The sequence below is a fragment of the Nannobrachium achirus genome (genome assembly GCF_963921795.1).
Source record: "Nannobrachium achirus genome assembly, chromosome: 15".
Classification (NCBI taxonomy): domain Eukaryota; kingdom Metazoa; phylum Chordata; class Actinopteri; order Myctophiformes; family Myctophidae; genus Nannobrachium; species Nannobrachium achirus.
The window spans coordinates 9,245,592-9,271,759 of record NC_137822.1 but is presented as its reverse complement, the minus strand read 5'-3'; the positions used below and the strand labels follow the sequence as shown (position 1 = coordinate 9,271,759).

Genomic DNA, 26,168 nt, shown 5'->3' with positions numbered 1-26,168 from the left:
GTGTGTGTGTGTGTGTTTGTGTTATAGGCTACTCACAACAAGCTGCAGGCAGTGTGCGTCTCGATTGGACAACATGCACAAGCTCGTGTCTCGTTTACGCAGTAGTAGTAGCCCCTATGTGGCTCTATTAGGAGACCCCCAATGTTGGCTAGGTTTGGCCAAATTCCACCGACCGAGCGGTAAGTTTAGACACAAAAAAGGGGGGGAAAAAAGAAAGGTGGATGGTTTGTGTTGTTGTTTACATAGTGATAGACAGTCCATGTCTAATGTTAGAAAGTTTGTGTTTAACACTGATCAAACAAGTGTTTCTTTTTGATGGCCGAGTAGGACTAATGTCGGGCTACTTTTGTTTTATTCATTTTTTTTAAATGAAGAGAATTTGTGCTGTAGAAATGAATCGACCAATTTAGGACAGGATTTAGGGATATTTAAGCTATAGGCCACACACACTTGTTCAACTGTTCTATCAAAAATGTCACACAGTCATTCCCGGTGATTATAGGCTAATCTATTATCTTCACTATATCACTATCTATTCGATAAAGGCAGGTTACAAGATATGGACGTTTGAGGTGGAGAGACCTCAGATGACTTGTTGTGGGCATGTGCAACTTGTTCAAATAAAGTGCTATCTATAGGCCTAGGCCTACAGTATGTGTTGCATCAACATTTTAATATTATTGGATTAAAAAATCAGATTCTAATTTAATCAAAAGTTTGTGTACGGTATTTAAAAGGTATATTTAAAAACATTTTGACTCTGTAGTCACAGTCAGACCTTTGTTATAATTAATACCAGTATACAATGAATATAGATAAAAATGTCTTAAATAAACACAACCATATATTTTTTTCTTCATAACTTTGCTTATAGTCTATCTCTAGTCTAGACTAGTTATCTGTAGGTGAAAAAACATAATTTGTTTTTTACCAAGGAAGATAAAAACAACTTTGTAAACTTTAGCCTTCGATAACTTTAACCTTCTACAAATATTGACATATTCAAAAAATCACGATTTTAGCTTAATTGACAAAATACCAACATTTGCATATAAATAGACTATTACAGGGCAGAATATAATAACACCCTGAAGAGGTAATAATGTGAGTGTTCCCCCATTCTATAAGGCACATACATACTTTATATCTATCTCAATATTTAAAAAACATATTTTACAGGTGCATTATGTCAAAAATCTGCCATCAAGCACTCACCACCAGACCTCCCTGAGATGCCAAGCTGTAGTTTCCAACCAGAGGAGTACAATGTAAGAACAAGTGCTGTTTGATTCATATGTCTGTACAGTACAACCACCTACAAGGTAACAAAAACTATAAGAAAAAAGTGTAACGGACCGTTTAGACCAGTGGTCCTCAAAGTGGGGTCCAGGGACTCCCTTAGTTCCTTTTTGGAGGTGTAAATTGACCCTTACATGTATGTAATTCTGACAGTATACAAATGAAACCAAATGGACCCTTACAGGTCCATTTCATTTGTATATTGTCAGAGTTAAGGGGAGACTTGACATTTTAAAGTTTGAGAACTACTGATTTAGACCAAAATGCAGGTTTAAATGAATTCTGCAATGAATCTCTGCATTAACAATTCAACAGGATTTCTTTATAAGGCTCCCTCATTGTATCACAATATATATGATATCTCTGAAAAGGCATAATATTGTGGAGACGTTGTATCGTCTCCGCGATATTTATCACCATATCGCCCACCCCTAGTGGAAACCCACTGTTCTAAATGGAACTAATGATACTAATTATCATCACGTGGACCTGCGTCTGCGTGTCTTTATTACAGGATATGTCAAAAGAACGTATGTTGGAGATCCGCAGGCAGTACTGCAACCCCATGACCATGAAGGTCACCATGTACAAGAAGCCGGTCTTCATCCACCAGGGCCACATGCAGTGGCTGTGGGACGTGGATGGCAGGAGATACCTGGACCTGTTCGCTGGCGTGGCCACTGTCAGCGTAGGGCACTGCCACCCGTGAGTTCCTATTGTCTGGTTTGTACCGGTGGTTTCCCCAAACATTTTAGCTGGAGATCCTAAAGAGAAATTTGATGTTTCCCCCCCTGAGACACAAACCAGTGGAAATAACCGATCTACAAGCTCGTTTCCACTAATTCTTAAAAGTATTTTTTTCCTCTCTAATTTAAGGATTATGTTGTTGTTGTTTTTTACAACAAGGGTTCATAATCATATTTTAGATAGTCATTAGAGGAAAGAAAAGATGAGTGTCAAAATGTTGATTTGCATGCATGCCCCCAGGTTGGGGGGCATATTTAGCCACTTGTACGCATACCCCCACCCACTGAAATGAAAATACAAAAATCGCTAAAACAATAGAAAGCAGTAAATGAAAACATTTTAACACTCATCTTTACAATCTAAAATATGAACCCTTGTTGTAAAAAAAAAAACAAAGTTGTCCTTTAAAGTATGACAATTCATGATTTAAAAAAGAAATCCTGCTCAAAATGAAAAAATAAAAACAAATAAATTAATAAAAATAAATAAATAATGTACCCATAAAAATGTGTCGCTTTGCGCCACGTTTGAAGCTTGTGGATCTGCGATACATTTGATGCTTTAGTATGATAAAATATGGAGAATTGGATATAAATGGTTTCTGCCCGACAGCAACGATACATAGCAACATTTAGTTGCTGTTCAGAACACTTAATTGTCGTTTTAATTGTGGGCGTCTCCTGGTTCCAGGAAGGTGACGGAGGCTGCAGAGAAACAGCTGAGGAGACTGTGGCACACGACCAACATCTACGTCTATCCTACTCTCCATGAGTACTGTGAGAAACTAGCATCCCACCTTCCTGATCCTCTCAAGGTGCTGCGCTCAGTGACTAACACCTGAGATTCACAAATCATAATTTAACTGTATAGCATTAGGATTTAATCACATTCAGGGGTGAAACGTTCAATGGAAACATTCATTAATCCACCAGCAGAACATTTATCAAACTCTCACTCTCTCTCAAATGTTACTTTTCTAATAATTTTCTAATAATTATTTTAGTGATGCATCATGCAAAAACGATATATATTCATTGTATGAATACTGTGTATGTGGTCCATGTTATAAAATGACTTCTGTAAACATCATGTACTGTGTGAAGCCACTTGTGAATTTACCATAATTTTGTACTTTATCTTTTATGTATACATGAATAGCATAGAATGATTAATCATCAGATCAGTGCATTATGAAGAAGGTGTTGTTTATGATCTTTTAATAATGTATTTCAGTGTCATGATGTGTATTGTATATCCATTCTCCAGGTGGTATACCTGACCAACAGTGGCTCGGAGGCTAATGACCTGGCTATGTTGATGGCCAGGCTTTACACAGGAAACTTTGATATCATCACTTTCAGGTAAGATGCCTTTGTTATTTATGTGGATCAGTGGTTCTCAACCTTTTCAGCCCCCCCCCCAACCCCCACGCACACACACACACACACACGTACTTGGAGTTGAGGAATTACATTTTGTATAACACGGTTCTATTGTGAAAATAGCATTTTTCTGCCTCTAATATTTGACCAATGTTTAATTTGTCTTTTTAGAGGTAAGCCATTAAATTGTCACTTTAGAAATGTGCACAACCCTCTATACTAGACTTAAACTTTATGTTGGTTTATTTACTGATGAGTGAGAAAACAATGTTGCACATTAAGTTAATCATCTGGGGACCCCCCAAAATAATTTGGGGACCCCTCTGGGGGTCCCAACCCACAGGTTGAGAACCACTGCAGTAGATTACTGAAAGGATGGTTATCACTGCCGCTTGTCTGCTTAAAAAAAAAAAAAAAAAAGGCCTGGAACCAAGCCATCCAGGCTCGACCACCTGATAGCTTTATCTTCTCTAGTAAAAACAGCTCACTGCCTGTCTGTCAGATATGAATTAATTAAATCAATAAAACGGCGAAACCTCTTATTGAAAACTATTATCTGTATTTATTCCTTTTAGTCAGAAACGCTTATAGCGTCCAGATAGATTTTTCTGAAGTCTAAACAGCGATGCAAAGTTTTTATACCACAGATCCTTCCATCATTACGTCACCAGTGGCTGCGGGCCCCTTCGTTTCCAAGACAACTGGTCTCCCTGGGATGCCCTACTCCAGTATGCACAACAGGCATTAAGGTCACCCACATAGCTTCTGTTGTCACATACCAGGAGGCCAGTACCCTGGCCACCATATGCCATGTGAATGGCATGAACCTGTAGACACCTGAAGTGGCGGAAGTGCTGCAGTTAACGGAATTTACGTCATGCGTTGCAGTCAGGGACGTGCTGGCCATTGGGAAAAGCGGGACAACTCCCGAACGGCCGGTTCATTCCCGGCCGGTCCAGATCGGCCATTAGGAAAAAAATAAAATGTCGGCCTACATTCCATTTTGGGGGCTGGGCGGCCAACAAAGTAAATCGTCAGTCGGGCAGAAACCTCGAATCTCCAAGTTTCAAATGTATACATTTTTTCGCAAAGCAAAGCCCTGCTTCATCGTACAAGGCCGTTGCACAAAAGTAGTGAAAACAGCAGATCTACAAGCACACAACGCCTCACGGTGCGAGGCATTGTGTGCTTGTAGATCGGTTGTTTTCACTAGTTTAAATCATTTTTAAAATGGTTTTGGACATACAAGGTTTCCACCCGACAATGCCGAAATATAACTCATGTAATTGGCCCACTGTTTGTCACTTGTCATGATCTGAAATGGCAAATCTTTCAGTAGCAGCAGCGCTATAGAGAGAGATCTCTCTCTATAGCGCGCAATGAGGGCCTCTACAACTCTTTTTCCCAGGCTGAATCAGGGGCCCAGCACGTCCCTGGTTGCAGTCTGTTTACATTCCCCGGTGAAACAAAACACAGCTCCATTGACCAGCTCATAAGTTAACTCGCTCTTCAGTAGAAAAGTAAATGCTTAGTAGAAACATGTAACGTCGGTAGAATCCATGTTTGCTGCTTACTGTGCGAGCACTCCGAGCAGAAAGGACGAAGTCGAAGGCGTGCGGGAGAACAGAAAATGTTTCTGCGGGGAATAGATTTTCAGCAACACCGCACTGTGATTGGTCGAAAAAAGACAACTTCCAGTTGTTAACGATAGCTCAGACGATAAAGGAGTAGTTGAAAAAAAGGTGAAAACAGTGGAACTGACCCAGACCTGTTTCTTCCAGAGGATCGTACCATGGGGGCAGTCCGCAGACCATGGCTCTGACCTCCAACTCCGCCTATAAATACCCTGTTCCCAGTGGCTTAGGCTGCACCAACGTACGTAATCTACAGAGTGACTTACAGGAATAATGGCAAGATATAAAGGCAATATATGATACAACATGATCATAATGAAGTATGGTATATATGCAGTTTGTACAGTACACACACACACACGCACACGCACGCACATGCACACGCACACACACACACATGATCATGTGGCACATACCATGTGTCCTGTGTGTTCATGTTGATCTAATTCTAATGCACAGTTTCCCAACCTTTTCAGGCCATGACCCCCCAAAATAATCATATATTAACTGGGACCCCCTAACCCTGCCAACTTCAATTTAATTTACCTTGACTTGATTCCACAGATAAATATTGTGAAAATAGCCTATCTACAAGCAATGCGAGGCGTTGTGAGCTTGTAGATCGGCTGTTTTCACAATGTTTGCCTCATTCTTGCATAATATTTGACCATTTTATTTGGTATTACAAAGGTCTTAAAGGTCATTAACTTTAGAAATTAACTTTAGATTGACTTGTCAAATGTGCAGATATCATACACTGTATACCCTTATGGAGTAACTCTGAGGGGTCCTCAGAGTTACTACAGGGGGGCCCGCCAAATCTTTATGTGATATGATCATGTTTTTACAATCAACCATTTGAACCCTAGCGTCCCTATTCTGAGTGGAACATTAGCCAAAAATAGCCGATCTACAAGCTTACAACGCCTCGAGCTGCGAGGCGCTGTAAGCTTGTAGATCGGCTATTTTTGGCAAAGAGGTTTGTAGAGGGAAAAGAAGAGCAGACTAAGTATTTGATGGTTCAAGTGGTTAAATGTCTGAAAATACATTTACTCCAACATGATGACAGTGCTGTCAAACAAGTCTAAGCTGAAATCCATGTACATTTTTAATCCGCAACACAATTTTATACAATATGCAGTGCGCGTGACATCATTAAAATAGCGTCCCACCAAAGATTGAATCACCAAACCAACACTGGTCCTTGACAGTACTTTACAGCTACTGATGTCTTTGATGGTTCACTCGCTAGTGTTCCACATTAGGTTTTGAAGGTACTACAGCAGCTGAAAGACTTAAATGCTTATTTTGTACGAGAAAATACATTTATTCTTTGAGGTTTTTTATTTGTATTTTTTCGTTCGGTTTTTGAGCTTCAATAAATGTATATATTTTTTATGACTTTAAAGATATTATTTTGTTCTTTCTCTGCCTTTTATTTATAGTATTGTATAGTAGAGACAGAGAGGAAACAGGGATAGGAGGCCAGAGAAGGAGGTAGTTATCACTTCTCCCATAGACAGGCGAGAAGTGAGCACCTCCCACCCCCCTTACCTTAGCCCCACCCTCTTGTTTCCCCGATCCTGTACATATAGTGTTTTTATAACTGCGATATTATTGAATTTTTTCTTGCTTGCTATTTATTATATCCATGAATGAAATACAGAGGGCTTTCAATGTAAAAAAAGACCGTAAAAGTTCTTATTTGAGCTGTTCCTTTTAGGTAGGGTGTTTAACTGTACTTGTATTGTATTACATTCCAATTGTATTGACTATACTTGTACTGTTCTCCAATTTTGTCTAATAAAATAATCAATTAATCAATCAATAGAGATGGCAAGAGGCATGCAGCAAAGACTGTCGGGGACATGACTCGAAGAGCTTTTTGGTTTACCCCTCTACTGCTTCCTACAGGATACACAGAGTGGTTGTAGGACGAGGGCCGGAACTATCAATGGAGGTAGAATAGGGCTGAAACGTTGACAGAATATGGTGATCAGCGCAGATGTGCTTTATATTCGGGATCCCGTACACAAACAAAGCTTCCTGGTGGAGATATGAGATCCACTGAGCTTAATATTTATTTATTGTATTCTTTATTCATGGCTGCCAGTTCCCACCTGAGGTCCTGTGGGAGTTCAGACTGATCCAGTCCGTACTGAATAACTGCCAGCTTGCATAATGTCTTCAGACTAGGACTCAAGTCTAAGATAAACAGGTATCCGAGTCCTCCAAAGAGGATGACACAATTTCCCATCATGCAACAGCAGCCACCAAACATCTTTAACGGGCCGTTCCCCTTGGGCTTCACCTCCTTCCAGGAGAAGGTCTCTGGATTGAATTTCCACATATCATTTTTTAGGTCAAAGGCACAGCCACCAAATATGTACAGCTCTCCATTGTAGGTAAAGGCTAAATGATCAGAACGTCCATCTGGAAGAGCTTGCGCAGGAGGCGTGATCATCCAGCCGTTGGTCTCTGTGTCAAACACTCTGATGTTGTTGTCCCTTCGCGGATAGCGCTCCAATACCCCAAATACAAACATTTTTGTTCCGATGATGGTCGCAGAGTGACGAAGTGATGAAGCAGGTGGGGGAGTGCCTGTGATGTTAATTAAAGACCAGACCATTGTGGTGGTGTCCAACTTGTAGATGTCATTAGTGATGTCAGTCAGGTGGTTGCATCCTCCAAAGACATACATGACCTTCCCCAAGACACAGGCTGAGTGACCCATCCTCGCCTCTGGAAGAGTCCCTGAAGTCCTGGGCTTGAACCATCTGTGGGTGTTGACTTCAAATGCATAGACTGCATTGCAATCGCAAATGTCATCCATCTCCCATCCCCCCCAGATGTAGACTATATCTCCTACCAGCACAGCAGTGTGATCCCAGCGCCTACAGGGAACTTCAAGAGGACGTTCTCCTCTTCTAGTTACCACTGGTGGCAACATCCTCCATCTCAGAGACACTATGTTGAAGACGTATACATCCATGGGTTCACCAAAGTCACCTCCAAAATAGTACACCTTGTGCCCCACGCTCACTGCAGATCCATCCTCTGGTCCTCCTCTCTGACTCACCGTCCAGTGCATGGTTGAAGGGACCAGCAACTCACTGCACCTCACTGGATAACAACTGATCTGTAACCAAAAGAGTCTGTAGAGACGTTTCAGCTCTGGTTCCTTCGATAAAGAGCGCCTTTGGTTGTGCTGCTTCGAGCTCTTAGAGATCGCCCATGGTTTTGCTGCTTCCGGTAGACCTACTTATTCTGTGTCGCTCACGCTAATGTCACTGTGATGTGAGCCACGACCATATATAGGGCCCTATTATGATCCAGGTCTTATGCCTTATGCCTCAACTTTTTTACCTTTTTTTCACTATTTTGAAAAACATTTTTAAATACTTCAAATGCTGATCTACATCTGCACGTTGTGAACTTGCAGATCGGCTATTTGAAATATTTAAAAAACAAAATAGTAAAAAAAAAGGCAAAGAAGTTAAGGCATAAAGCATAAGACCTGGATCATAATAGGGCCCATAGACTCTCCACCTCAGCCAGGCCCCCAAATATGGCATGCGACGTCTAACCTAGTGTGGTGTCAGCATGAAGTCAGACTCAAACAAGTCAATTCCACAGATGGAGCTCTATGTCGATCACTGCCCATATATGGTGTTTTGGTTGAAAATGTCCAAATATGGAGTCTGTGAGTTGCTCACTCTGAGCACCCTCTCCTGAGCAACTCTTACTTACTGTGCAATCTTTATGGTCTTCTTCTACCCTTGTCTACATCCTTGATCAATCGTGACAACATCGGCACCGTAAAGCAGTGGTTCTCAAATTAGGGTCCGGGGACCATCCAGGTGTCCTTGGGGCTAGGGTAACATTTTTGAATAATAATAATAAATAATAAACTAACCATCCAGTTACCCCAAACTAACCATCTTGTATGACAGGGGTCTTCAACAGGGGGTCCTCAGAGTTACTACAGGGGGGCCCACCAAATCTTTGTGTGATAGGATCATGTTTTTTACATTAACCATTTTGAACCCTAGCATCCCTATCCTGAGGGGAGAGTGTTTTCTGCTGGTGTTTCAGTCCGAGTGTATCAAAGGGTGCGTTCGGTGCGCATTTCCGAACACACCCTTTGATACACTCGGACTGAAACACCAGCAGAAAACACTCTCCCCTATTCTGAGTGGAACATTAGCGTGCTTCATCTCTCTCTCAGCTAAGGGGTCCTTGGCCTGAAAACGTTGAAGACCCCTGCTCTAACAGCATACAAATGGAACCAAATGGACCCTAACGGGTCCATTTGGTTCCACTTGTATACTGTCAGGGTTAAGGGGAGACCTTGAAATGTAAAAAGTTTGAGAAACAGTAATCTAACAGACTTTGTTTGTGTCCCTTAGACCATGTGTCCTGATGTGTTCAGGGGTCCATGGGGAGGGACCCACTGCAGGGACTCTCCAATACAGACCATCAGAGACTGTGGCTGTGCCCAAGGTACTTGTTTCAGCACACACATGAATGCACACACACACACACACACACACACACACACACACACACACACACACACACACACACACACACACACACACACACACACACACACACACACACACACACACACATGCACACGCAAGGTTATAATACATTTGTTTGGGATTTTTCATTATAGTTTAGTTTTAGTTCATTTTCACATAAAAAAAATCTTTCAATTAGTTTTAATTAGTTAGGGTTAGGGTTTAGTCAGCCAGCTTATATACTGTACGTATAGTCAGGAGGGATTTCAGATAAAAGGCCTTCTATAAGGAGGTTAAAGGCATTTAGTGTTAAAGTGGGGAAAATCAAGGGTGCTGAATCAGAAAAACATGGTTCTTAAGTGACATTTTTGGTTTTTGACCTTCTAATTTGCATAACAATGTTGAACTATTTCTTCAATAGCTCTGAGACAAGGCAAGCAAAAGAGTCTATATTATGGTAGCTATTTTGATCCATGCTAAACCCTAAACCTCTTTGCCTTTTTTACTATTTTGAAAAACATTTTTAAATAGTTCAAATAGCTGATCTACAAGCTCAAAACGTGTCGATGTAGATCGGCTATTTGAAGTATTTTACGTTTTTCAAAATAGTTGAAAAAGGCAACGAAGTTTAGGGGTTTAGGGTTTAGCATGGACGAAAATAGGTCTCTTACTCTGTGTTCTGAGTGTTAGACATTTTGATTAAGGCATTTTTTATGGAATAAGTGCTAAGCCTACTTAAACATGCAAATTAGTGGCCACCATAACAGAAAACTGTTTAGTACTCAAAGGGGTCCACAGACACTCCTCCTATTTCTTGAGCGGTGTTAACTGCTAACCGCTCCTAGATCTGACTTTTCCTGTTTGAACGTATGTATTTCCCACAAAGCTTGGCATTGATTGGCCAAGCTTTGCAGGACGATTAATGAACTTCACACTGGGCTGCACTGGCTGCATAAAACAGGCGGCCGTGCACAACCTGCATTTATCAGCCTAAATAGTTCGGTGTGACCTGTGACACATTGGGTTTTTTTCCCCTCCATTGTGCAGATGTTGGTTTTCACTGTTTACAGTGTTTACAGTGAAAAGGTTTTTATTACCAGCTTGCAAAGCTGGTCTACAGATCGTCAGCCACCTAGCCGCTGGTCTCGCGTGGTCAGACTGTTGCCTCCACGATTTGCAAATGCTCCCAGCATACAGTCAGCATAAGTTCTAACGATGAGTGCGAGATAAAGCGCATGTGACGCACCCGCTCCCTTGGTGCAGTAGCGATAACAAGTCCTACTGGAAGCGTTATGTCTTCTTCTTTTGGGGGTGTTATTTTGTCTGGTGTTGTTGGTGCTACTTCCATGATGTTTTTCAAATGTTTTCTTAAACTATACACGCATAACAAGAATATGCCGCTCGAATGACTCTGTCTTTGCTGGTGTGTTTCTGTTATGTTTCCAATGGGACTACAGTTCAGTGCAGCAGTGACTACTTCCGATACTAGCCGTTCGGGAGCTGTCATTCCAGACCCTATATAGCATTCGGAGATTGTGGAATAGTTGTCTGGATACGTGAGACTTGTTTGTCTATTTTGCTTGCTTTGTTATAAAGTTATTGAAAAAATTTAAATTGGTATTCATTTTGTTATGCAAATTAGAAGGTGTATTTATTTTTGCTTGGGAACCATGTATTTCTAATTTCTGATTCAGCACCCTTGAATTATGTAAAAGAATTACCTGGTACCCCACTTTTACCCCAAAATGCCTTTAACAATCACATTTTTCAGAAATCCCACCAGTCTATACGAAAATAGCTTATATACAAGCTCACACCATGTTGCCGCGAGACGTGCATGCTTTAGTTGTAAGTCGATTTTTGCTATTCTTGTACATTTTTTTTAACTTTTTTGCCTATAAGGCCATGACAGGTTGAAAGTGGTTAGACTTCTTTATGGAATCAACATGCACTTGAATATTCGGCTTCAGTATTTTACGAAATGTGCTGTAGAATTTCATGCATATTTGTTTTCAATGAAATCCCTTTCCAGTGAACTGTCTCAGTTTAGGAAGACACATGTGAGTGGAGGTCAGCTCAGTTTAACCCTTACAACATACCACACTAAACACAGCAAACATACATATATGTACCGTATGAACAGAGGCTGCACTTTAGTACAGTTTCACTTAACCAAACCACAAGAAAACATGAGGGGCTCTCCTCTAGTAGCAATAAAACCAAACATTTGCCTTTGTCAATGTTGCCCTGACGAAAGGCCAGTGTCAGCCAAAACATGTTGCTTTATATTGGTTTGGTACCAATGGTGTTTAGATGCAAGCCTGCAGTTCAAAGTCCTTGACTGGCAATCAAACATTGACCATTTCCAACAGAAATATTACACCTATAAGCTTATAAGCACTTTATCTCTGCTAGCTTACCTGGAAGTGGTCAATATTTTAACTCACATCCACGTGAGACTGTGGCTCCAGTGTTTGAAGGTGAAAATGTATGTAACACACAACCACTGTATGCAGCTGTGACATGAATATACTATGAAATCCTGAGTAGTTTAAATTTAGGCCTAGAATTATTGAATGCTTTAACCAGTGAAAAATAGCAGATATACAAGCTCACAGCGCGGCACCGAGTGCCGCACTGTGAGCTTGTAGATCTGCTATTTCAAGTCGTGAAAATGTGTGCAAAACTTTGAATGTATTTTCAAAGCGAACATTTGTAAAATGTTGCTTCTGGGTGGTCCCTGGAACTAAATATTTTCAGATGGGGGTCCGTGGCCAAATACATATCATTTTGGGGGTCCTTCATATGAAAAGGTTTGAGAACCACTGACATAGTAGTCTCTCAAGAACAGACTAACTGAGCTCCAGTTGAAGTGAAAGGACCTTTTCTTTGACGATGGCTTGCCAGATTGCTGACATAGAAACATAGGTTTTTCAAAAAATCTTAGAAGGATTCAAAAGACACTTATAGAATCGGGTCAAAATTCTAATTTTCACATTTTTTTCAAAAATAGCAGATCTACAAGCTCGCAGCGCGGTTGAGCTTGTATATCTGCTATTTTTCAATAGTTAAAGCATAAAATAATAATACTCAATAATGTGTACCCGTTCTGAATGGGTTAAATGGACCTACATACAATAAAGTCATTATCAATTCACTGTTTTGTAAACAGCCACATGGTATACAGTTGTATTCCAGTTTTAAACCCATTGGCTAATGTATGACTTCTGACATGCTTACATCCATAGGTCATTGTATGGCTCATGACATGTATATTGGGCAGCTGAAAGAGACATTTGCTACCAGTGTTCCAAGTCAAATCGCTGCATTCTTTGGAGAACCTATTCAGGTAACATACACAGTCAAATCCTCTGTATTAATCAAACTGGTTCAATACAAATGGATGCATGTTTTAAATAATCTAATCAAATAATATTTATTCTTTATAGCCTCCTGTCGAATACTTTGTTTCCAATAATTGTCATAATAACTATGATTAAATACTGTAAGTCAATACGATATTTGTTTATAACCAATGAATGCTTGAATTATGAATTATTGTGTGCCTGTAATGGCTCGCCTTACTGGATTAATGCGATGAACATAACTCATTTTGATTAGACAATACATTATAGATCTTTTAAATTCCACTGTCTTGTTACCCACAGATGTTCTGATGTACAATATCTTGCTATTATTTGAGAGGCTTGCAGTTTTTCCTAGCCTCGATACAGACTGTTGAGTGTTGACTCACACAAGTTCAAATGTTCCGTCGTCATACAGTCTGAAAACCATCCGGGAGTAAAGCCAGGGCTCCCACGGTCGTGAAATTCCTGGAAATATTTTGAAATGAAAAAACAAAAACAAAAAAAAAACATGTTTTCCTGGTTTTTTAGTATATTTTTGTGATCGATTCATCGAATACTTAACATTTTGCAAATATGAGCACAGGAAAGTACAGTTCAATACAAGTTCTGCTAATAGGATTTTAAACCCAAGAAAGCCTATGGCTTGTTTCCATTGGGGTCCTGTGTTCTCATTTAATCAAAACATTTAACAATATAAGACAAATACTATGCAAAAACATCATATAAACAAGTAGAAATCGAGGGGGGGGACTGGGGGAGTGAACAGAGATGACATAAAGATGACAGCTTCCTTTCTCAGCTTTCAGCAGGTGTAGTTCCAGACTCTCTATAGCATTCAGAGATAGCATTCTGGCTACGTGAGAAATTACGTTTTCACTATAACTAATAGTATATATTTTAAATTCTGCTAAGAGTCAATAAGAGTCAAGCTCTTTACACACCAGGGAAATATCATAATCGCTGGCGAGTATTTTGGATTCTGTTCTTATAGTTGATCCCCATTCGTGCAGATTTGATGCTTTTAATTGTGGTGAAAACCCCACCTTGTTTCGATTAAATGTTTGTAGTTACTGCATTTTATTTTTTGGATGTGCATGCATTATTGATTTATGTAATTAATATTTATTTTACTCATGTTCTATTACAACCTGATTACCGTGACACATTGCATCATTATGACAAATATTCATGCCCCGTACAGGGAGTGGGAGGAGCTGTCCAATACCCCAAAAACTACCTAAAGGAGGCATACAAACTTGTGAGGGAGCGGGGTGGAGTCTGCATAGCTGATGAGGTAACATAAACACAATTAGTATCTAAACTACTTTACTATTGAAAAATAGCAGATATACAAGCTCACAGCGCGGCACCGAGTGCCGCACTGCGAGCTTGTAGATCTGCTATTTTTGAAAAATCGTGAAAATTAGAATTTTGACCCCATTCTATAAGTGTCTTTTGAATCATTCTAAGATTTTTTGAAAAAACGTTTCATGTCAGCAATCTGGCCAGCCATCGTCAAAGAAAAGGTCCTTTTCACTTAAATGGAGCTCAGTTAGTCTGTTCTTGAGAGACTACTATGTCAGTGGTTCTCAAACCTTTTCATGTGAAGGACCCCCAATATGATATTTATTTGGCCACGGACGCCCATCTCAAAATATCTAGTTCCAGGGACCACCCAGAAGCAAAATTTGAGTTACAAACGTTCGCTTTGAAAATACATATATTCAAAGATTTGCACACATTTTTACGACTTTTTCAAAAATAGCAGATCTACAAGCTCGCAGCGCGGCACTCGGTGCCGCACTGTGAGCTTGTATATCTGCTATTTTTCACTGGTTAAAGCATTCAATAATTCTAGGCCTAAATGGGTTAACTACTTTCAACCTGGCGTCTCCATGTTAAAAGTTGTGAAAATAACAGATCAACAAGCTCACTTTGTATCAATGGTGCAACACGTCATGAGCTTGTAGATCTACTACTTTTACTGTTCATCAATCAGCACACGATGATGTACAGCATACATGGGCAACTGGCGTGCATATTGCAATGATGCAAGAATCAAAAAATCCTAAGGCAGTTTATACTTTAATCGAGTAAGCAATATAATAAGCTGATTCAGTGCTGCTGAATTGTACGGACTTTCTCTTTCAACGTTCCATTCAGCTCTTCAGGTCCACTGCCACTTAAAACGTAATGAAATAAAAACAAAGTGATTCTGATTGGAGCATTCAGTGAAAACCTTGTGGTTTGTGTCTGACAGGTTCAGACAGGGTTTGGAAGAACAGGAAGCCACTACTGGGGTTTCCAAGGTCATGATGTCATTCCTGACATGGTTACCATGGCAAAGGGCATTGGCAATGGATTCCCTATGGGAGCGGTCGTTACTACGCCAGGTGAGATGACGAAAGTTCAACAGCAAAAAAGAAATGTCGACAATGTAGTCTTTATACCAGGGTTCCGCAATAGGCGGCCCGCGGGCCATTTGCGGCCAGCATGGGGCTACTGTCTGGCCCACACCAACCCCAGTAATAATGGTGGTATAAGAGCAGCAACAACACTCGTAGATCGTCGTTGTCGGGTGGAAATCTCGTATCTCCAAATTTGTACGTTCTTTCGCAAATCATACAAGCAAATCATACAAGGCCGTCGCACAAAAGTAGTGAAAACAGCAGATCTACAAGCACACAATGCCTTGCACCGCGAGGCGTTGTGTGCTTGTAGATCGGCTGTTTTCACTAGTTTAAATCATTTTTTAAATGATAAATTCAAAATGAACAGTTTTGGACATACAAGATTTTCACCCGACAACGACAAAAACTGTCGCTGGGGTAGTGGGAACGCCACCGTCGCCCCCTGCAATTTTGTGGCCCTCGGCTTGGTACCCTAGACATAATTCGGCCCTTGGGGAAAACTAATTGGGGAACCCTGTCCTAATGGCTAACCTGCCAGTGAGGAGCCCCCACCAGCTTTCGAGGCCAGCTTTCGAGGCCTTTAAAAAATCGTGGAGCTTCAAACAGTCAGAGGGCCTCATGAGATCTCAAATTCTCAAATTATTAATTAAAAAAGATACATAAATAAACAGCTTTCCATGCCATTCAAACAAACTCTCTCTCTGTGCAATTCCTCTCAAATAAACAGGCCCCCGGGCCGGCCACATAGCGGCTGGAACTCTAGATGTTCTAGAAATGTTTCAAACTTATAGTAATACTTAATTTATACACTGATTAATGAAGTATAAATCGGGTTTCATAATCAATGTGGTCAAACGTTATGGAAACAAATACGTCATGAAAAGTTACATTTCCATATGCTAGATTGTTTTGAGTGGGTTTTTCGGAGGTATAACTGAGTTTCTGTAAAAATGCCTTTTTTGTGTTTGTTTCAGAAATTGCCGCAGCGTTTGGCAAAGGAGTTCATTTCAACACTTTCGGAGGCAACCCTGTGGCGTGTGCCATCGGCTCGTCCATTTTGGATGTAAGTGTTCAGGCAGTTTTTCTTAAACGCTGTTCATTAGAAACAGAATTCCACTTGCACACAATAGTTCTTATCATGTTTAATATTATACAGTATAATTAAAGGAGTTGTTCACCCCCAAAATGACTTTTTTCTAGACTTTTTTTTATTTCTTTCGCATTCCTAAGCCAATAATTTGAGGAGGCTCTTTATGTCTCCATAGGGAACCACTGCTGATCATCAAAGTATTGGCTTAGAAATGCGACAAAAACTAAAAGAATATCCATGAATTCAAGTCTCCATGGGGTGCGTAATCCCTTTAACCCATTTAGAGCGGGTACACATTTTGTGTATCATTATTTTATGCTTTAACTATTGAAAAATAGCAGATATACAAGCTCACAGCGCGGCACCGAGTGCCGCGCTGTGAGCTTGTAGATCTGCTATTTTTGAAGAATCGTGAAAATTAGAATTTTGACCCCATTCTATAAGTGTCTTTTGAATCCTTCTAAGATTTTTTGAAAAACCGTTTCTGTGTCAGCAATCTGGCTAGCCATTGTCAAAGAAAAGGTCCTTTTCACTTAACTTAACAGTTAGTCTGTTCTTGAGAGACTACTATGTCAGTGGTTCTCAAACCTTTTCATGTGAAGGACCCCCAAAATGACATGCATTTGGCCACGGACCCGCATCTCAAAATATTTAGTTCCAGGGACCACCCAGAAGCAAAATTTGAGTTAGAAACGTTCGCTTTGAAAATACATATTGTCAAAGATTTGCACACATTTTCACGACTTTTTCAAAAATAGCAGATCTACAAGCTCGCAGCACGGCACTCTGTGAGCTTGTATATCTGCTATTTTTCACTGGTTAAAGCATTCAATAAATCTAGGCCTAAATGGGTTAAACATTATTGCAGTTGTAAGTGTATGAGAGCGTTTGGACATAGTGTAGAACACTGTGTTTTTATTGTGTTGATTTGATTGAAAATACATTTTATTTTTGTCTCTCATGCCCATTGATTCTCAACAGCTACTGTAGGTAGGAGTCATGAGTGTTTCTCTGTCTCCCCCATCAGGCCATCAAAGAGGACGGAACCCAGCAGATCAGTCAGGACGTGGGGACGTATCTGTTGACAGAACTGGCCAAGCTAAGAGACAAATACGAGATCATCGGTGATGTCCGTGGCAAAGGCTTAATGATTGGTGTGGAGATGGTCAAAGACAAGGTAGGGGTATTTGAAAACCACAACGCTCGACACCAAAACAGTCGCCTCAGGTGTCTATCCGGCGGAACGGTCTCTGCCTGGTATTCCTAAACCTTGGTAAACTATGCCTAAACGGTTAAACCTAACCTTAACCTCAGTAAAACGGTGCCAAAACCTAGCCCTATTCCTAATCTTAAAGGAGTACTACACCCCCAAAATGAAATAGTTTCTATTCATTACTACTCATGCCATGGAGAATTGAGTTCAATAATATGTTTTGTTTTATTCGTGTTCCTAAGGCAATCATTTCATCACAATATATTTACCTCCATTGATTGGGGATGCAAATGGGGATCCAAATGCATTTGGGTCCCCATCCGGAATCAGTGGGGGTAAATGTACTCAAATCTAAATTTTGTCTTAGGAATGCGAAAAATACAAAACAATATTATTGAACTCAAGTCACTGTGGAGTAATCAATAGAACAAATGTCATTTCGGGGGTGAACTACTGCTTTAACCTCAGTAAAACTATGCATGCCTAACCATAAAGTTATTTCTAACCTTATCCTCTGTAAAAAAAAATACAAGAATACAAGAACCTCCCCACCGAGCGATCGTCGCGAGGTCGGTGGGATTTTGTTTTTAGAGTGGGCATGTTTTGGGGAGAGCGATCTGGTTAGCGGGGGTTTGACCACTCTCCTCACATGTAGCTATGATGTGTTTAGGTCTCTTTGCTCACATGTTGGTATAATGTGTAGGTATGTGCTGTGTGTGTGTGTGTGTGTGTGTGTGTGTGTGCGTGTGCGTGTGCGTGTGCGTGTGACGTGTGTGTGTGTGTGTGTGTGTGTGTGTGTGTGTGTGTGTGTGTGTGTGTGTGTCTTTCTCACCGGAGGACATGGTTCATGGGTCCAGATAGTCCGATTTAACCATTAACCATGAGTTACCGTTCATCTGTGACTACAGACCGGACGCAGACACAATAACTTTACTGCTGCACTGAAGTGAACTGCATGTTTTGCCTGTGACATACATGCATGTCACTGTTGGTCTTGTAAACTACAGTGTTACGTTTGATAAATTTAACTTGGCAAATAATTATATAATAATTTTGTCCCCGCACCTCACATTGGGGAATTTCGGTGCTTAACCAATATGCCCGACCTGTATATTGGTTTCATGACGAATAGCTAAAATACCAGATCTACAAGCTCACAGCACATGGCGATGGGACGCGTTTTGAGCTTGTAGATCTCCTATTTTTGAAAATATATAACGATAGGCTCACACTAGGGACACCAGGGTTAATGTGGTTAAAATCACTATTTCTCTCGATCTCCAGGCTAGTCGAGACCCCTTGCCTCCTGCGGATATGGCAGAGATCCTGGAGGATACCAAAGACATGGGAGTTCTCATAGGGAAAGGAGGAGTATATGGACAGGTACGTTATCTGTCATTGGTGAGAATTCATCCTTTTCAGGTCAGGATACCAATGTTATCCAATCCGGAGAAAGGCCACAAAGATCAGTTATCAGCTTAGTGTTGCATTTCTTTTTTTCATCACTTCCAATTTAACTTGATTCTCTTGGTATCCTGTATGAGTCCTGACCTGAAATTGTATTTTCTGCTTACAAAAAAGCAGGAGAGATGGAGAGACCCCTGTTACTAAACACTCTAGCAATGATTACTATCAGAATATAGAGCTATAGGCCTAAAGTACCAGTAAACTGTGTATCCATGATTTATTTATCGAATACAGAGCTTTCACTTTTTAACAAAAGAAAACAAAAAGTTGCAATCCTTTAATATGGAATTTTCTTATCCTACTGTACATGGCTTTCAGACGGTCTTGAACCCGGTCCCGGGTCCCCCTGTGCGAGTGCAGTAACTTTGTCTGTTGAGCTATTATACAGGAAATCCCAGAATAAAAAATTAATTGTGCTTTGACATTCATGAATACATATTGTCAACCATTAGGTGTCCTACTTGACCACAAAACGTGATAAAAGAAGAGTAGGGAGACGTCCTCCAAGCACCTGAAAATGTGTTGTGCCAGGGACCCTAAACAATTCTAAACTATTCAACACTTTTCACTCACTTTTTCAAAAATAGTAGTACCGAATGTAATACAAGCTCTCTTAAACCCCCTTTAACACATAGTTGCTCATATAATACATTAATAATGTCATGTTTTGTCAATGTTCTCTTGCCATTTCAGACATTCCGCATCAAGCCGCCCATGTGCATCACCATGGATGATGCAGAGTTCTTCTTAGCAGTTTTTGACAAGTCCATTCAGAACTACATGGACAGAAGATGAAAGCATCGTCATAGGTGCTATGAAAAGGATAAGGACTAATTCTGCGATAATGACTCTATTCCCTGGAAAGCTAACGGTATCCACTGGGTCAGGTCCTTGGTTTTCTCCCCAAAATGAAACTAATTAACAATTATATTCATATTTCTGGCTTAGCTGCAGTCTTGGACAGTCTTGGCCATGATAATAAGGAATTTTGCCATTGACCACTTAAACACACTTGACACGCAGCTTACATCATGAGGTCAGTTTTATGCAGCCTGGCATGTTTTTTAATCTGCTGTTATTTCTTTTTAACCTAAAAAGGAAGCAAACTATGAACCAGCCTAGGGTATCATCCCCTTTAAACCCTTATACTTTACAACATGTCGTTTTAAGCTTGTTGCTCTATTTAGATAATTACTTTTTCTGTATTTCAGGAGTTATAGGACGATTCCATTTCTAGATGATCTATCAGAAGACATGAGATTGAACTTTTTATGTAGCGACAAATGTGTAGGTTTTTTAACAATGTTCTGCTAATATACTGTATTTTAATGTGTAAAGCTCATGTACTGTATATCCTGGACATTCTGTATGGATGATAAGTACACTGACTGACTGTACAGTAAAATAGAGCTGTCACTATGTTTCTGGATGGATGTCAATTACACTAACTGAATATACAGTAAAATAGAGCTGTCATATCTGTCTTAAAAAGTGATGTTCATTGGCAGGTAAAATAACAATAATAACCTGATTTAAAAGCATCTCTCAGAATGTGAGGTCTTCAGAGAATATAAGGAATGTACAGAGATCATTGAAGCCAGAAAGACTTAGTAAGGGGCACGGTGGTGCAGTTGGTAGAGCTGTCACCTCATAGCTAGAAGGTCCTGGGTTCGATACCCACGGTGGATGCTGGGAGTATGTTCTCTCCTCTGTGTCATCAGTGCCCATACCCTAGGTGGGGTTGGCGAAAGGGCTTTTCTGTGTGGAGTTTGCATGTTCTCCCTGTGTCCCCGAGGGTAGATACCCTCACGAAAAAATGCAGTAATCCTGGTCTCTATACTGCCTGGCCAGCCGGGGAGCCTGATGGAGAGGAAAGGAACTGGTTGGAATAACGTGTTACTTCCACGTGCTACGTCGAGCCCGGGAAACTCCCCCCTGTCAGGTGAAAAGCAGCGGTTTGGACTCCTTATGCATGGAAGGAAGTATTAGGTCAGTCTGTTGCTATCTCTCCCCAGGTTGGCAGAGGGAGTGTAACACCCAGGATTACTGTACATTAGACAATTGGCACCAGGTGAAAAAAATGGGAGTTCAGTAGTAGAACAGTAAATCTTCTCTTGTCATGAAGTCCTTCAGTTGTGTGGAAGAAGATCAGTACATTATTGCAGTGGTCCGCAACCTTTTCAGGCCACGACCCCCAAAATAATCATATTTGAACTGGGGACCCCCCACCCTGACGAGCACTAAGAGTTGAGGCATTACATTTTGTATAACATGTTCGTTGTGAGCATGTAGATCTGCTAGTTTCACAATTTCTGCATCTAATATTTGGCCAATGTTTAATTTGTCACTTTAGAAATGTGCATATACCCTCTATACACTTAAACTTTATGTTATTGTGTTTACTGTTTCACATTAAGCTAATCATCTGGTGACACCCCAAAATAATTTGGGGACCCCCCTGGGCCCACAGGTTGAGAACCACTGCATTATTGTATGATTGCATTGAGTGCAGCCTGTGTTGTTCTTGTATATGTATCTAATATAAACAGAACCATGTCTATCTGCTGTCCACAGACCTTCACTGCTACAGTATGCATTGTTTTTCACAAAACCTAGATTGGGGATTAAGCCGGCCATGTATCTGTTTCATGAAAGCTGGGTTAGCAATTCCACATTAATTACCATGGAAATGTTAGTATCTGTGAGGTTAGCCTGCTCTGGATCAGGCTAACAGCCAGGTCAATCTGATCACAAACCAGTGAGGTTTTCCACACATACTCAATTCAGTGTTTATGTTTCCTTATTTTTATTAGCCTGCATTAAAACATTGCCATTACAGCCTTAGAGGACTACTTGAGCCCTACGTATATCTAACTATTAATTTACAGAATGTCTGTCTTCATGCTGACATCACTGATTACATTTTACAGTTTAGGCATTTAGCAGACGGTTTTAATCCAAAGCGATTTACAATAAGCAGGTAATACACATCACTATAATAAGCAAGATAATATGTCAGTACATTAACAACAATATAACAATATAACAAATGCATAGGAATATCAATCTAGAAAAAACAATAACATAGGTAGACCACACACCTAATCAGTAAAAAACGACTAAAACTTGAAAAATGCTACAGTATCTAGCTTCATGTACAGTATGGTCATTGATGGTCATTGAGGGAAGGGGAGTGTTACAGTAGTGCTATGGGTTTAGGTGTAGTCTGAAGAGGTGAGTCTTCAGTCCACGGCAGAAGCTAGGGAGTGAGTCTGTAGTTCTATGTGCGACAGGGAGTGATACTAAATACTGATACTAAACAGTGTCACCCACCATGGTAACAATGCCCAACTAACATCAACAAAGCCCAACTGACATCACTGACTGACATCACTAACTGACATCACTACAGTACCCATATTTGGAGATGACATCACAGACTGGCCTGGACACGGAACACCATATATGGGCCTAAAAGAGTGGCAGCCAGACAGACGGATACAACGGGTATTGCACAACTGGACATCGATGATGACTATTCTGCCTAACAGGCTGGGTTCTCCAACATTACTTCTGAGACTCCTACATTCAATCCCTCATCGCACACCCCCAGGTGCAGGACTAGTACTTCGTTATATATCAAATAGCTTAACCCTAACGAGAATATATAGGCTGCACAACCTCATCATGACAGCTTGGGAGCTATTGGGGAATATTTTAAGTGTTAAAAAAAGAAAATATTTTGAAGAATTTGATAAATGGATGCGTGCATGTATGCCTACAAACCACAAAATGGTAAACAGACATGAAAAATATACTTCTTCTTTTAGCTACACATTTTATGTCAGCAGATAATTCTGCTAGTGTTTCACACCATCACACCTCTAATAATCTCACACTTGAAGAAAACCCACAGCATGAAACAGCATAATGTCAACATCAGAGTTATCATCCATCATCTATAGAACTTCTGCTTTCTCACTGTTCTCTGTCTTATCATCCTATACTGTAACAGCCTGGATTGTTGTTGTTGTTGTTGTTGTTATTATTATTTCTCACACTTCTCTGTCTATCATTGTAGGCCTACTGACTGGGCTAATATTCGGTAGAGGTGATTACCCAGAATGCCCTGCGGCACATCAAGTTCTGTTATTCTTATTTGTATTCATGCATTGTAGGGATTGTGGTGTGAGGAATGTGTAATGCTATTTCTCATTTCTCATATATGCAACAGATCCTCCGCCTATCGTACATACTGTACATATGGTGCAACAACTTTCTTTCCCCCGAGGTTGTCGAGGGTCTTGGGAGGTGAGCAGTTTTTAAAGTTGATTCTGTGTTTGACTGACAGCCAGTGAAGGTAGAAATTTGAGCCACTAACCAGCTCATCAGTGTCTTGCTCAAGGGCAGTGAAGGCCTGGTATTTCATCGTTGAAGGGTCAAGGATATTTGACCTTTGGTATTTATTGAGAGCTCACTGGCCAAATGCCAGGACAGGAAGGTATAGCAGGTGAAAGGAAGGTGGGAGCAGGAATCAGGGACAGATAGCAAGAGTAATCACTGTCCTGTGGCTGTGTGCAAAGGGCTTACAGCCCTTTGCACAGTTGCGTTTCTTCCGTTTGCTGGTATGAATAAAACGCATTGGATTTGGTGTGCAATGATGTGCGGAATCGGCGCTGCGGATCCCAAAAGGAGTCATAAAAGGAGTTTTTTACCGCATGCGACAAGACGCATGAACCGAACTGGGTTAAAGGTGGTTGCACACTGCTGCGTTTTTCGGGCCGAAATATCGGAGTGAATTTCGGAGCACGCAAATAAAAAAATCAACCTCACGTTATGTCAGTCACGTTTGCACACTGCCGCCCGTTTCGCGCACCACTCGGTCCCTTGCTCTCTCTATCTCTCTCTCTCTCCATGCCCTGAAAAACGCATTTCGCAACGAAAAACGCAGCAGTGTGCAACCAGCTTAAGCCCTTTGCACACAGGCGCGTTTAACCGCGCGGATAAAACGGACAATATAATTTTTTGAAAAGAAAACAATGATTCTCTATGACCTCATGCACACCGGCTCCGAATTAGCTGTGCGACGAGTGGCTGCCGCCGTGCGTTTTTTCCTCAATCGAACCCAGTTCGATTTGTGCGTCTTGTCGCATGCGGTAAAAAACTCATCACTCCTTTTATGACTCCTTTTTGGATCCGCAGCGCCGATTCCGCACAGCCTTGCACACCCGCAAACGAAAAAAAAAGCAACTGTCCTGTGTGCAAAGGGCTTTTAGATCGAGAAAAAAACGCACGGCCGCAGCCACTCGACGCACGGCTAATTCGGATCCGGTGTGCATGAGGTCGTAGAGAATCATTGTTTTCTTTTTAAAAAATGAAATTGTCCGTTTTATCCGTGCAGATAAACGCGCCTGTGTGCAAAGGGCTTTACTGCCAGTAAGTTGATTGCTCTCTACATACAGTAGCGTTGCATTGTGGGAAGGAGTTGCTTTGTACAAAGATGATGTGGGTTTAATGTGTGAAAAAAGAAAGCAGAACTCACTGTTAACTGTTTCATGTCTGGAAGTTCATACAGGACATAATATATTATATTATATGAAGTTCATACAGGACATAATGAAAGACAGAACATATATGAACTTCAATGTGAATGTGGTGTTGAGTACTGTCAATAAAAATATTGAAATACATGAATAAATAAGCAGTTTATTTCACAATAAAGTAGCCTACTTTATTGGTATTTGCAAATGATCAATAATTGTAGAAACTGTTGACTCAAAACGTGATTCATGCTCAACTAAAAAACCCAGCCAGGTTGCTTACCCAAGACCGGATCCTCCAGGAGTCCATGGCCCCATGGAAATGATACATTTTGGTCTCCCCCATTTCCTGTTAAGTTAATATGACATAGTTGGTTTCTGCCCAACAACAGAGATACCTGTGTATTACAGGGGGCACCTGCTGGCCTACTGTTCCAGGCGCATACCACATAGGCTCTGATGCCTGACAGCGTGTCGCAGGTTCGAGTCCTGATCCCGACGACCCTTGCTGCGTGTCACTCACTCCCCATCCCCCTCCCCATTTCCTGTCAGTCTACTGTCCTATCAATAAAGGCATAAAAACCCAAAAACGAATGTTCACATTCAAAATACTAGGCCTTGCATTCCTGACATCTGACAACATCAAAGGCCAAGTGGTCTGTCATGTCAGTCAGTCCACGTGACCACCCTCTGCCAGCTCTTCTTCTTCTTTTTCATAAAAAAAAGAAAAGAAAAAACATTTATTTTTCTTCTCTTCACTTCCTCTTTTCCTCTAAACAGACCAACAAACACCACATGTTTATCATTGGTCAGAATCCGGTGTACGACGTAATGATTGGTTGATAGTGTGTCTTACGGAGCGTTTGGCTCCATGATGCATCTATCAGTTGATAGAGGTTTCTCAGAGTCAACAGACGCACATCTCTCTACATCCACCTACGACATCCACCTACCACCTCTGAACTCCACCTGCCTCCCCATCTGACCTCGGCTCTGACCTACAATCTCCTCTCCTCTCCTCTCCTCTCCTCTCCTCTCCTCTCCTCTCCTCTCCTCTCCTCTCCTCTCCTCTCCTCTCCTGCAGACCACATGGAGACTGTGTTTGTTCTTCTGATGATGACAGTTGGACTGTCTCATGGTGAGAAACTGCTTTATTACATTTATTCATATTCACCATAATATACATGAATTCATACATTTATTCATATTCACTGGGGTATACATTAAACTAATAGTTATTATTCAGCTATAGAGACTCACTGTGATGTTTATGTATTTATCTTATTATTCAGCTATAGAGACCCACTGTGATGCCAGACAGAATGGAACTCAATGCTATGGAGTTCTGGGAGGAACCGTTGGCTTACGACTGGTGGAGAAGACTGAGACAGAACTTGAATACATATGGACACAAATCAACAGATTAACAATATTCAAGATTAAAAAAATAGACCCTCTATTTTGTCATACACACACAGTCACAGATCATCC

At 40.8% G+C, this 26,168-nt stretch overlaps 1 protein-coding gene across 1 annotated transcript; it reads left to right on the top strand.

Moving 5' to 3' along the window:
• On the top strand, window positions 1–20,558 carry agxt2 (alanine--glyoxylate aminotransferase 2). Its single transcript, XM_080743114.1, has 14 exons — window positions 1–179; window positions 1,180–1,268; window positions 1,814–2,004; window positions 2,737–2,860; window positions 3,313–3,407; window positions 5,210–5,303; window positions 9,472–9,565; window positions 12,837–12,937; window positions 14,158–14,250; window positions 15,217–15,349; window positions 16,342–16,430; window positions 17,485–17,634; window positions 18,955–19,053; window positions 19,831–20,558. The coding sequence occupies exons 1-14, from the start codon at window positions 74–76 to the stop codon at window positions 19,930–19,932; spliced, it is 1,560 nt and encodes a 519-aa protein (XP_080599240.1). The 5' UTR covers window positions 1–73; the 3' UTR covers window positions 19,933–20,558.
• Window positions 20,559–26,168: the final 5,610 nt, after the last annotated feature.

Bases quoted from the DNA above. Each gene is read 5' to 3' on its own strand.
- agxt2 (XM_080743114.1), top strand. From the start codon at position 74: ATGCACAAGCTCGTGTCTCGTTTACGCAGTAGTAGTAGCCCCTATGTG. The intron at 5,304-9,471 runs GTACGTAATCTA...TGTGTCCCTTAG, and splicing joins GTGGCTTAGGCTGCACCAAC to ACCATGTGTCCTGATGTGTT. The intron at 9,566-12,836 runs GTACTTGTTTCA...TTACATCCATAG, and splicing joins AGACTGTGGCTGTGCCCAAG to GTCATTGTATGGCTCATGAC.